The sequence below is a fragment of the Leuciscus leuciscus genome (assembly GCF_965113295.1).
Source record: "Leuciscus leuciscus genome assembly, chromosome: 3".
Lineage (NCBI taxonomy): Eukaryota > Metazoa > Chordata > Actinopteri > Cypriniformes > Leuciscidae > Leuciscus > Leuciscus leuciscus.
In genome coordinates, this window is record NC_138727.1 from 425,057 (window position 1) to 438,131 (window position 13,075).

General features: G+C 39.1%; 3 protein-coding genes across 5 annotated transcripts in view; 2 read left to right on the plus strand and 1 right to left on the minus strand.

The window, feature by feature from the left end:
* The window catches only part of creg1 (cellular repressor of E1A-stimulated genes 1), a 6,746-nt gene extending 5,364 nt beyond the window's left edge, over window positions 1-1,382 (minus strand). For all 3 annotated transcript variants that reach the window (XR_014204333.1, XR_014204334.1, XM_082163957.1), the window contains exon 1: window positions 1,015-1,382. Coding sequence is in view for 1 of the 3 variants with exons in the window: in XM_082163957.1 (XP_082020083.1) it covers window positions 1,015-1,290 (276 nt within the window). In the remaining 2 variants the exon portion in view is untranslated. The remainder of the gene's footprint in view (window positions 1-1,014) is intronic.
* Window positions 1,383-2,329: 947 nt separating this feature from the next.
* Window positions 2,330-3,606, plus strand: LOC309494539 (histone H2A-like). The gene is made up of 2 exons (XM_082163979.1): window positions 2,330-2,376; window positions 3,129-3,606. The coding sequence occupies exon 2, from the start codon at window positions 3,140-3,142 to the stop codon at window positions 3,560-3,562; it is 423 nt and encodes a 140-aa protein (XP_082020105.1). The 5' UTR covers window positions 2,330-2,376; window positions 3,129-3,139; the 3' UTR covers window positions 3,563-3,606.
* Window positions 3,607-10,561: 6,955 nt separating this feature from the next.
* On the plus strand, window positions 10,562-12,698 carry h2af1al (H2A histone family member 1a like). Its single transcript, XM_082163980.1, has 2 exons — window positions 10,562-10,589; window positions 11,047-12,698. Exon 2 carries the CDS (start codon window positions 11,058-11,060, stop codon window positions 11,478-11,480), a length of 423 nt encoding a protein of 140 aa, XP_082020106.1. The 5' UTR covers window positions 10,562-10,589; window positions 11,047-11,057; the 3' UTR covers window positions 11,481-12,698.
* Window positions 12,699-13,075: the final 377 nt, after the last annotated feature.

The following is a 13,075-nucleotide window of genomic DNA, read 5'->3' on the forward strand; positions in this document are numbered from 1 at the left end:
CAGGCTAAACCAGTGTGTTTCAAGCTCTGCTCAGTTATGAGCTCTATTTGCTTTCATAACAGCGGAAAGAAAACATCCAAAACACATTTAAGAGTTTATTTTAGTGCACTTTATCTATTTGCATCTGTAGACTTGAGTCATAAATCTCCACTTCAGCAACTTTACACTCACCAAACTTTCCAGTTCTATTCATATTCTGAATCTGAAGGGTTGTTCATATATAATTTATTATGAATGTACAGCATTTAAGACAACATACCCACCCAGCAATCAATTTTACGTTTAAAAGACGTCTAATAGCCGTCCAAACACAGCCTGGATGCCGAGTCTAAAACAAGGCAAAATTTGGGCTGTCTAACCATAACCCAAGCATAGACTAGTCATCAATTACATAACAAAGAAATGAAATAAGTGACGAAATATAGGGCTGTGAAACGATTAATCGCGATTAATCGAATCCAAAATAAAAGCTTGTGTTCACATAATATATGTGTATGCTGTGCATAATTATTTTGTATATATAAATACACACACATGCATGTATATATTTAAGAAATATTTGCTTAAATTTACTATATATATATATATACTTTTTTTTGTATTATATATAAATATAAATATTTTATATATAAATAACACAATTTTCTTAAATACATGCATGTGTGTGTATTTATATATACAAAATAATTATGCACAGCACACACACACATATATTATGTGAACCCAAACTTTTGTTTTGGATTTGATTAATCGCTTTTAATCGTTTCACAGCCCTACCAAACACCTTGTAAATTGTAACCAAATTGAAGGTTATTTTGACTAGAAGTGTGTTACTCATAGCCGGACTATATTAATAGACTTTCTGGTCTATTAACCGGTGAAATGGGTACCTACTTCCCACAGTTAGAGTTACTACAGTAAAACCATGGTAAATGCTGGTAATGGTGCTGTAGCTGTATCTCAGTCATGTGTGAGATGTGTCAGCGGTTGTTGATCACACTGATGGTCGTGTACCTGCAGGTCCTGCACGGAGATCTCCATGTGGGTCAGGTACATGTACGGGGTCCCGGTTCCGTTGCCCACCGGCCCGTCGCTGATGGAGAACGCGTTGGAGAACGGCTGTCCCTTCACGGGGTCATGGGTGGAGATCGTAGCCATCGAAGCCCAGTCACACTTGTGGACCACGAACCGAGCCATCCGAGCCACCTCCTCATGCGGAGGAACCGACACAGAATCATAATAACGAGCCAAGACGAGCGTCAGAAACACCGCGAACAACGCGCGACACATGACTGACCGCTGCGACACAACACCAGGGTTATATGACCACAGAGTCACTGTACACACTAATGATTCATATGACCACAGAGTCACTGTAAACACTAATGATTCATATGACCATAGAGTCACTAACAGAACACATATGATTCATATGAACATAGAGTCACTAATGGAACACAAATGATTCATATGACCACAGAGTCACTGTAAACACTGAACACTAATGATTTATATGACCACAGAGTCTCTGTAAACACTGAACACTAATGATTTATTTGACCATAGAGTCTCTGTAAACACTGAACACTAATGATTTATTTGACCAAAGAGTCACTGTGTGAGCATCGAACACAAATGATTCATATGATCACAGAGTCACTGATCACAAACACCGACAACGATTCATTTGATTATATGAGTGAGCTCCACAACAAATGGTCACATGATCAAAATAGTCATGTGAACACAACACGTGCTTACAGCACAAACATGAATTATGAAAGCTGTGATGAAAGCATCGCGATTCTCTTGCTGCACCTGATCAAACCTTTAACCTCCAATTCATATTTTAATATCTCACTAAAACTACTCAATGTTAAAGCATAAAAGTCACTATAGAACACCATGAAAAATGATAGCCTACAAATACAGTTTTCCCTTTAGTCTTGACTTGGAAAAATAAAATAAAATAGAAATTATGATTATTATAATAAATTATTATTATTATTATTACCAAAAATGTTAAATTACAAAAAATGCATGAGACCAAATGCATGTAATCAATATTGTCATAAGGAATTCAGATATTATTATATAAACAAGCTTATTATAAGCAAAAAGCTTTTTTAAATGACTGCATTCTCCAATTTATTTAACTTAAGTTTTATAAAGTGTTAATACGTTTTAAAAATGCGCTCATAAAAACTCTCTCTAATTGATCGTTTACAATATAATGATAAACAGCTGATTGGCCAGCAGTCTTTAATGGGCACAGGTGAATTTCAATGAATCCCAGTTAAGCTCCAGTATAAAAGACAAAATGCTCAGATATGAGTTTAACAGCTTCACTGCTTGTTCCTTGTTTGTGTTAAACAGGTAAGTTTGTGTTGTTATTAAATCAGATTTTATTTGTTAAGAAAACTTCACTTATTTGCAACATGATTATAGTGAACATCTGTATGATTGTTCAAATACTCAGCTTTGTTTTATATCAGCATTGTTCAGATGAATCAATCACTCTGCTTATTGTTAAATTCAACTTCTAATCATGACTCCATCATAAACTTAAGCTGCTTTACTCCTTTGCATCTTGGCTACTTTTTAAACTCTCAGGTGTGAATTAAACCGCTTTACTGCTTGCTCCTTGTTTGTTAAACATGTAAATTTACGTTTTCTATTTCTTTTTAAATCAGAATTATGTAACACTTTAATAGTTGCTATACTCATTTGCAACTTGTAAAAATCTACTTTTTTCAGATACTCGATTAGTGTTTTAGATCAGCATTGTTCAGATGAATTGATCACTTCACTGGCACTTATTGTCAAATGAAACTAATCGTCACTATTTCTGTCAAACATGTTACTTTATACTTTGCATCTTGACTACTAGTAAATCTCCACGTGACTCTTCAGGTACTCAGAGTTTGTTTTTAGTTCAGATGAATCGATCACTGGTTATTGTCAAATTCAGTTATGACTTTCTGTCATAAACTTAAGCTGCTTTACTCTTAAGTTACTTTACTCGAGTTGCTCTTCAGCTGTTTTACTCCTTTGCATCTTGACTAGCCTACTTGTAAGTCTTTGGGTACTCGACCAGAGTTCAGATTAACCGATGGTTTGTCTTCTAGATCTGCTCATCATGTCTGGCCGCGGAAAGAAGCCCGTAACCGCAGCGAATCCCAAGACGTCCGTATCGCGCTCCTCCCGCGCGGGGCTCCAGTTCCCGGTGGGCCGCATCGCGCGTCTCCTGCGGAAGGGAAACTACGCGCCGCGCATCGGCTCCGGAGCGTCAGTGTATCTGGCCGCGGTCATCGAGTACCTGTGCGCGGAGGTGCTGGAGCTCGCGGGCAACGCGTGCCGTGACAACAAGAAGCGCCGCATCACGCCGCGTCACATCCAGCTAGCGGTGCGCAACGACGAGGAGCTGAACGCGCTGCTGGGCGGAGTCACGATCTCTGAGGGAGGAGTTCTGCCCAACATCCAGGCCCAACTACTGCCCAAGAAGACCAAAGCAGCCCAAGACCCGGACACCAGCAAACAGGGCGAGTCCCAGGACTTCTGACACCCCAGACCCGAACATCAGCAAACAGGGCCAGTCCCAGGACTTCTGACTGAGAGGACTCATGTTTTTAGCACTTTAATCTCAATGGTATTAATAAAAATGTTTATACAATATCTGGCTTTTTTTTTACAAAATGTATAGGCCTATATAAATGCACTAATCTAATGCATTAGACTTCTAAAGCCTGTAGTTTTAAAGACCTGTTATATTGATTTAAAGTTCAATGTGGACTCAAAGTTTAATTATGAGCAAAATTCTGATTCTTTTGTAAAGCAATGTCATTATTCTGATCAATTCAGTGTTGATTAATTTCAAATAACTGCTACTTGTCAAGTTCTATTAAACAACTCTTGTGCAGCTGCTTTATACCTGAAATTAAATTGTTCATAACTGAAATTTGTAACATTACTGAACTGAATCAACACTGATCTGAATTATGACTCTAATTCAGATTCAATAGTTTAATATTTGAAGTGCACAGTTGATTCTGTTTATTCCTGTGAAGCTGTTTGGACTCAATCTGCACTGTATAAAGTGCTGTAACTTAAAGTGTCAGATGAGATCAAAACTGTCTGTGTTTCATGTCTGTGGTTTTCAGGTCCTTTCATGCTTGTGGCCTCAGGTCTGATTCACTGACCTCGTGAAACCTTCAAAAGAGCATGTTTGTGTTGAACTTCTGTTGAACTCGCCACTGATCCAGACTACTCTAGTTATTTCAGTGTTGTCTGTTTACACCTGTATTGGTCATTTGCTTGTGATGTTCTTCATTTGTGTACAAGCTTCGGCTGAATCAGTAGTCAAGTCATTTATACAGCGCTTTAACAATATAGAATGTTTCACAGCAGCTTTAAGTCCAATTTATACTTCTGCGTCGAACTCATGCCGTAGCTACGTCAGCAGCCATGTCACCCTGTAGCCCAAGACTGGTTGCCCACTGAAGCTAAGCAGGGCTGAGCCTGATTAGTACCTGGATGGGAGACCTCCTGAGAAAACCAGGTTGCTGCTGGAAGGGGTGTTAGTGAGGCCAGCAGGGGGTGCTCACCCTGGGGTCTGTGTGGGTCCTAACGCCCCTGTATAGTGATGGGGACACTATACTGTCAAAGAGCACTGTCCTTCGGATGAGATGTAAAACCGAGGTCCTGACTCTCTGTGGTCATTAAAACTCCCCACATCCAAGATGATATCATCGTGCTAATCATGATCTGGCTAACTCGGTTCTTCGAACACACTTGCCGGATAAGATTAGTATCGCTGGATTGAGTTATCTGAGATAATTGCGCGTTCATGCGCTGGGTTAAAAGGGGATATGTATTGATAGTAGAAACATTGATCAGCAACGCTGCTATTGGCTGTTCAGCGTGGCCAAAGAGCGCGCTCAGTTTTTCTCCTCAGCAGAGCAAGAACAGTCGAAGTTTATTCGGAATTTTAATGTTTAATCAAAACGCCAGGGAACACCTCAAAGTCTGCAAAAGCCAGGAGAGAGGGCTGGCAAAAAGTAGCAGACAATTTAAATCCGTAAGAAGTGGCCATGTTAGATGTTTTTTATCACTTAATAGCCTATATTTTTGTATTTTAATAGTTGCATACTTACTTTGTTCATTGTAATGTCAGAGTCACCAACATGGGAACAAATAAAAGTGGAGTACAAAAATATTCTACATAATGGTAATTTTTAGTTATATTATAGTCTCTTTTATAAAAGGCACTGTTAAATAAATGGTTGTCTGTTTATAAAAGCAACCAAGAAAAAGATCTTAGTAGCCTACATTGTAAAATAATTTTTGCTGCATTAAATTAAGGCTGTATAGTCATTTCAACTGTTAAATCTTGAGTAATGATGAATTGCTTTGACTTGTGAAAGTGAAAACTGATAAACTTATGTTAATGTAAAAATATTTTGCCATGAGTTATTGATCACATTTTTCCCGAGTGTAGTTCATTGTAATGACATTGTGTTTTCCTCTTTTGTGCACTTTTACATAATACACCAACACTTGTATCTGTTCCCAAGAAAGTGGTGGCTGAAATATGTGCAGTAAGTGGACATTTTCTAACTTTCCAAAGGAAAGAAAGTATAAGACTTTGTAATGTCCATTTGTTTCCATTGCACTGTACAGTGAATAAACCCTCTCAGATAACTGTCATATGGAGGAACTAGCCCTGCAAGTGCATAAATAACTTTAACATAAATTACTTAATTTATATTTGTATGCTTTATGGCTGCAATATAAGTTGCAGGATTCCACATCTACAGAAAGGCCTACAGAAGAGTCTGCACAGACAGAGGAGACATAGGCCTACAGGTGGGCAGTGGATAGACAACTTCTCCTTTTTATTTGTTGCATGAGGCATGTGTCTAATATCTCTTGTTGCAGGCACTTGACCACTGGCTTTTCTTTACAAAGAACAATTGAAATAAAACTCAAGGAACTAAGTATATTTGTCTTTTATTAAACATTTAATGAAAAGTGTTTTTTTTTTTTTTTTTGGGGCAATGTTGTGTAATATGGCACATGCAACAATGTCCCAGGCCCTGTCAGGTGTGCAAACCTCAGACTTTTCAGACACTGAAATCTTCCCTTTAGCCAAAGTTCATTTCATTGTGTGCCCTTGTCCTGGCTAGAGCTGCATTGTAACTGGTTTGGGTCAGGGAACGGGGTCATAAACACCTGTCTGCAGGAACATGTCATAATCACCTATGAAAAAATGCAGTTCTGTTAGGATCAGCATAAGTGTATGTAATACAGTGAGCTTGATATTTAATTGTGGAACTTTCCTTACCACTTTCAAATAATGTGCATAAATGTGAATCTCTGAAAATGCTTAAGTCATGGACAGATCCTGGCCATTTTGCTTTCACATTTGTGATATGGAAGATTTTAGTCAACTAACTTTTTTTTTATTTGATATAATATTATTAATCTGGAATATAAAGAATCCCAATAGCAACTGGGCTGCACATTTACATTGTGAACCCCCTTTCTGTTCACATAATCCCCTTCATTGAGGCCTTGATGGCAGTCTATGGTCTAGCCTATAGTCTATGGTACCAATCACGTTAGTGAAGCCTGAGTGACATACTGTAATCGGCATGGTCATGATTGCATGATCTTCATAAAAAATTATGATAGCCTAAAAAATAAAAATTTGCTTTAAAAAAACTGCTTTACAACATTGGGTCTTCAGTGGCTTGGAAATGCCACAAAAAAACCTAAAACTGTTTTTTAAACCTAAAAGCGCCAGGTAAACTCCGAATGACACGACAGACAGCACTTTCCATCAAGTTCTCCGCATCTCCAATAGTGTAAAGGAAAGAGCCACTCGCAAATAATCTTAGGGCAATGCAAACAGTTTGTTCTGTAGTTAAAGCCCGACTCCGACAAGTCGAAAATAAATGTGTGTTTCCAACAATTTAATAATGTAAACGACAATCTCACGAGTCACGAAAAAAAATATACATCTCGCGCTGCGCTGGACTTCCCGTATCAGCTCCGCTTATGAAGCCGCGATCTAATCCTGTTAACATGAAATAAGCCTCTGCTCGCGAGCAGGTTTAAGATTGCGCACCTGTTGCTATGACAGCAAGTCCAGGATGAGCTTCGAAGAACCAAACAATCCAAGATCATGCCAAATCGTCAACAATCAAATCCAGCTAACTGAGTTAGCGACGTACGAAGAACGGGCCCCTGGGGCTCGTTCTTCGTACGTCGCTTATTACATCCGAGATCAAATGATACATCCAAGATGATATCATCGTGCTAATCATGATCTGGCTAACTCGGTTCTTCGAACACACCTGCCGGTTATGATTAGTATCGCTGGATTGAGTTAGTGAGATAATTGCACGTTCATGCGCTGGTTTAAAAGGGGATATGTATCGATAGTAGAAACATTGATCAGCAACGCTGCTATTGGCTGTTCAGCGTGGCCAAAGAGCGCGCTCAGTTTTTCTCCTCAGCAGAGCAAGAACTAATAGTTGAAGTTTCTTCGGAATTTTAATGTTTAATCAAAACGCCAGGGAACACCTCAAAGTCTGCAAAAGCCAGGAGAGAGGGCTGGCAAAAAGTAGCAGACAATTTAAATCCGTAAGAAGTGGCCATGTTAGATGGTTTTTTTTTTTATCACTTAACCTATATTTTTGTATTTTAATAGTTGCATAATTACTTTGTTCATTGTAATGTCAGAGTCACCACACTAGAACATGGGAACAAATAAAAGTGAAGTACAAAAATATTCTGCATAATGGTAATGTTTAGTATTATAGTCTCTTTTATAAAAGGCACTGTTAAATAAATGGTTGTCTGATTATATAAGCAACCAAGAAAAAGGCTGAGAAAAAAAGAAAGAAAAGATCTTAGTAGCCTACACTGTAAAATAATTTTTGCTGCATTAAATTAAGGCTGTATAGTCATTTCAACTGTTAAATCTTGAGTAATGATGAATTGCTTTGACTTGTGAAAGTGAAAACTGATAAACTTATGTTAATGTAAAAAATATTTTGCCATGAGTTATTGATCACATGTTTCCCGAGTGTAGTTCATTGTAATGACATTGTGTTTTCCTCTTTTGTGCACTTTTACATAATACACCAACACTTGTATCTGTTCCCAAGAAAGTGGTGGCTGAAATATGTGCAGTAAGTGGACATTTTCTAACTTTCCAAAGGAAAGAAAGTATAAGACTTTGTAATGTCCATTTGTTTCCATTGCACTGTACAGTGAATAAACCCTCTCAGATAACTGTCATATGGAGGAACTAGCCCTGCAAGTGCATAAATAACTTTACTTCATTTATACTTGTATGCTTTATGGCTGCAATATAAGTGTCAGGATTCCACATCTCCAGAAAGGCCTACAGAAGAGTCTGCACAGAGGAGACATAGGCCTACAGGTGGGCAGTGGATAGACAACTTTTCCTTTTTATTTGTTGCATGAGGCATGTGTCTAATATCTCTTGTTGCAGGCACTTGACCACTGGCTTTTCTTTACAAAGAACAATTGAAATAAAACTCAAGGAACTAAGTATATTTGTCTTTTATTAAACATTTAATGAAAAGTTTTTTATTTTTTTTTATTTTTTTTTTAATGTTGTGTAATATGGCACATGCAACAATGTCCCAGGCCCTGTCAGGTGTGCAACCCTCAGACTTATCAGACACTGAAATCTTCCCTTTAGTTAGCCAAAGTTCATTTCATTGTGTGCCCTTGTCCTGGCTAAAGCTGCATTGTAACTGGTTTGGGTCAGGGAACGGGGTCATAAACACCTGTCTGCTGGCAGGAACATGTCATAATCACCTATGAAGAAATGCAGTTCTGTTAGGATCAGCATAAGTGTATGTAATACAGTGAGCTTGATATTTAATTGTGGAACTTTCCTTACCACTTTCAAATAATGTGCATAAATGTGAATCTCTGAAAATTCTTAAGTCATGCACAGATCCTGGCCATTTTGCTTTCACATTTGTGATATGGAAGATTTTAGTCAACTGCCTTTTTTAAATTTGATATAATATTATTAATCTGGAATATTAAGAATCACAATAGTAACTGGGCTGCACATTTACATTGTGAACCCCCTTTCTGTTCACATAATCCCCTTCATTGAGGCCTTGATGGCAGTCTATGGTCTAGCCTATAGTCTATGGTACCAATCACGTTAGTGAAGCCTGAGTGACATACTGTAATCGGCATGGTCATGATTGCATGATCTTCATAAAAAATTATGATAGCCTAAAAAAAAAACTGCTTTAAAAAACACTGCTTTACAACATTGGGTCTTAAGTGGCTTGGAAATGCCACAAAAAAAACCTAAAACTGTTTTTTAAACCTAAAAGCGCCAGGTAAACTCCGAATGACACGACAGACAGCACTTTCCATCAAGTTCTCCGCATCTCCAATAGTGTAAAGGAAAGAGCCACTCGCAAATAATCTTAGGGCAATGCAAACAGTTTGTGCTGTAGTTAAAGCCCGACTCCGACAAGTCGAAAATAAATGTGTGTTTCCAACAATTTTATAATGTGTTAAACGACAATCTCACGAGTCATGAAAAAATATATACATCTCAGAAAGTGCACTATCGCGCTGCGCTGGACTTCCCGTATCAGCTCCGCTTATGAAGCCGCAGTCTAATCCTGTTTACATGAAATAAGCCTCTGCTCGCGAGCAGGTTCAAGTTTGCGCACCTGTTGCTATGACAGCAAGTTCAGGGTGAGCGTCGAAGAACCAAACAATCCAAGATCATGCCAAATCGTCAACAATCAAATCCAGCTAACTGAGTTAGCGACGTACGAAGAACGAGCCCCTGATCTGGAGTGTGTGTTTGAGTGTGAGTGTGTGTCCATGTGCAGGTCCTTCATCAGATCTGGAGTGTGTGAGTGTGTAAGCGTGTGAGTGTGTCCAGGCGCAGGTCCTTCATCAGATCTGGAGTGTGTAAGCGTGTGAGTGTGTCCAGGCGCAGGTCCTTCATCAGATCTGGATCCGGCGGACTGCGGTAAACCTCGGTATAAACAGAGACACTAATAGGAGAATAGGACTAATAAATGCTAAATAGGAGAAGGATCTACCGCCAGCAGTCGATTTTGATATTCTAGGTATTATCAACTGGCCGGAGTTTTGAGATCGCAATAGACGTGAAGGACTATAATGCGTTAAGAGCGCGCTCAAGCACTGCGGAGCTAAACCATTTAGTACTTTGTAAGTAACTTTATATATACTACATTCAAGATCCTTTAGTCAATCAATATTTTTATAAGCAATTGAAATATTAGCAATACAAACAAGTTTATTGTAAGCAAATAGCTTTTTAAAATGACTGCATTCGACAATTTATTTAACTTAAAGTTTACAAAAGTGTTGAAATGTGAAAAACTCTCTCTAATTGATCGTTTACAATAATGATAAACAGCTGATTGGCCAGCAGTCTTTAATGGGCACAGGTGAATTTCAATGAATCCCAATTAATCTCCAGTATAAAAGACAAAATGCTCAGATATGAGCTTCACTGCTTGTTCCTTGTTTGTGTTAAACAGGTAAGTTTGTGTTGTTATTAAATCAGACTTTATTTGTTAAGAAACCTTCACTTATTTGCAACATGATTATAGTGAACATAGATCTGTGTGGTTGTTCAAATACTCAACTTTGTTTTAGATCAGCGTTGTTCAGATGAATTGATCACTTCACTGGCACTTATTGTCAAATGCAGCTTCTAATCGTCACTATTTCTGTAATAAACTTAAGTTATTTTACTACTATGCATCTTGACTACTTGTAAATCTCCACCTGACTCTTCAGGTACTCGATCAGAGTTTGTTTTTAGTTCAGATGAATCATGAATCGATCACTTTGGTTATTGTCAAATTCATTTTCTTATGACTCTTGCTGTCATAAACTTAAGCTGCTTTACTCCTTTGCATCTTGACTAGCCTACTTGTAAGTCTTTGGGTACTCGACCAGAGTTCAGATTAACCAATGGTTTGTCTCTTCTAGATCTGCTCATCATGTCTGGCCGCGGTAAGAAGCTCGTAACCGCAGCGAAACCCAAGACGCCCGTGTCGCGCTCCTCCCGCGCGGGGCTCCAGTTCCCGGTGGGCCGCATCGCTCGTCTCCTGCGGAAGGGAAACTACGCGTCGCGCATCGGCTCCGGAGCGTCGGTGTATCTGGCCGCGGTCATCGAGTACCTGTGCGCGGAGGTGCTGGAGCTCGCGGGCAACGCGTGCCGTGACAACAAGAAGCTACGCATCGCGCCGCGTCACATCCAGCTAGCGGTACGCAACGACGAGGAGCTGAACGCGCTGCTGGGCGAAGTCACGATCTCTGAGGGAGGAGTTCTGCCCAACATCCAGGCCCAACTACTGCCCAAGAAGACCAAAGCAGCCCAAGACCCGGACACCAGCAAACAGGGCGAGTCCCAGGACTTCTGACACCCCAGACCCGAACATCAGCAAACAGGGCCAGTCCCAGGACTTCTGAGACCCGAACATCAGCAAACAGGACCAGTCCCAGGACTTCTGACACCCGAGACCCGAACACCAGCAAACAGGGCGAGTCCGAGGACTTCTGACACCCGAGACCCGAACACCAGCAAACAGGGCCAGTCCCAGGACTTCTGACTGAGAGGACTCATGTTTTTAGCACTTTAATCTCAATAGTATTAATAAAAATGTGTTTTTATACAATATCTGTTTTTTTTGTTTGTTTTTTTTGTAACCACTAATCTAATGCATCAGACTTCTAAAGCCTGGAGTTTTAAAGACCTGTAATATTGATTGAACTGCACTGACACTCAGATGAGAACCAGAGTTGAGCTGATTGACATGGTCTTCTGAAGTTGAATTTGGTTCATAATTGAGCACTAATAAAACTAAATTGGTTCAATGATTAACTGACTTCTGGCACCTTTGTCTTCCATTCTGCTGTGAAAGCTTTGCAACATTTAATAGTTATGCTTTACAGCCCAGTTTGAGTCTCATATCCAGTAGTTTGCAACATTGACACTAGTGTCAATGTTGAATAGTTAATTATGGAAGGACTTCAATATTGTATTGAATTTATTTCATAATTAATGAACTCTGCAACACTGACACTAATGAACTGAATTCCTTTCATACTTGATGAACTATGTAACATTGACACTTGAACTGATTTGAATTTGTTTCATAACTGATGAACTTTGGCTTCTCAATCCTGGGCTTGAAAGACTTAAAGGGGTGATATAATGTCTCTGATGTCCCCAGAGTGTGTGTGACGTTTTAGCTCAAAATACCCCACAAATAATTTTTTACAGCATGTTAAAATTGTCCCTTTTTGAGGGTCAGTAAGTGTTGTTTCGTATGTCCCTTTAAATGCAAATGAGCTGCTGCTCCCGGCACAGAGTTTAAACTGGAGTCGGAGAATGATGGAGAGACTTGAGAAGAGTGATGTGTAGAAGCAATAGGACGTTTCTGAAGGGTTAGTTGATGAATTTATGTTGCTGATGTGGAGTTAACTATCTTCAGTTAGAATATTCTGTCATCACCTTCATTTATATACCGCTTTTAACAAAGCAGCTTTACAGTGATAATAGGAAATTAAAGTAAGAGGTTGTTTTGTAAAGTTATTGTCTACACCTGAAATTAAATTGTTCATAACTGAAATTTGCAACATTGCAATACTGAACTGAGGCCACATCCACACGAAGCCAGAGCTTTCCCTATCCGATATTTTTTTTCCCCGTTCAAAAAAAAAATCCCGTAAACACGGCGTCGTCTCAAGAAATATCTGCGTACACACGAAACCACTGAAACCGAATCAAAACGATGTAGTATACATGCCAGACCAGTAAGTGGCGCTGTAATTCTGCCACAGACATACACTAAAAACGGAGAAGAAGACTTAAACCTTGCGCGCTGTATACTATGGCTGTATACAACAATAATAGGCACAGTAGCTTCTTTTTTTCTTTTTTCTTTTTTCAACAAGAACTTTGTTGAACAATATGAAAAACCATAAATGTAGTTGCTTTGACTTAACGGTGTCT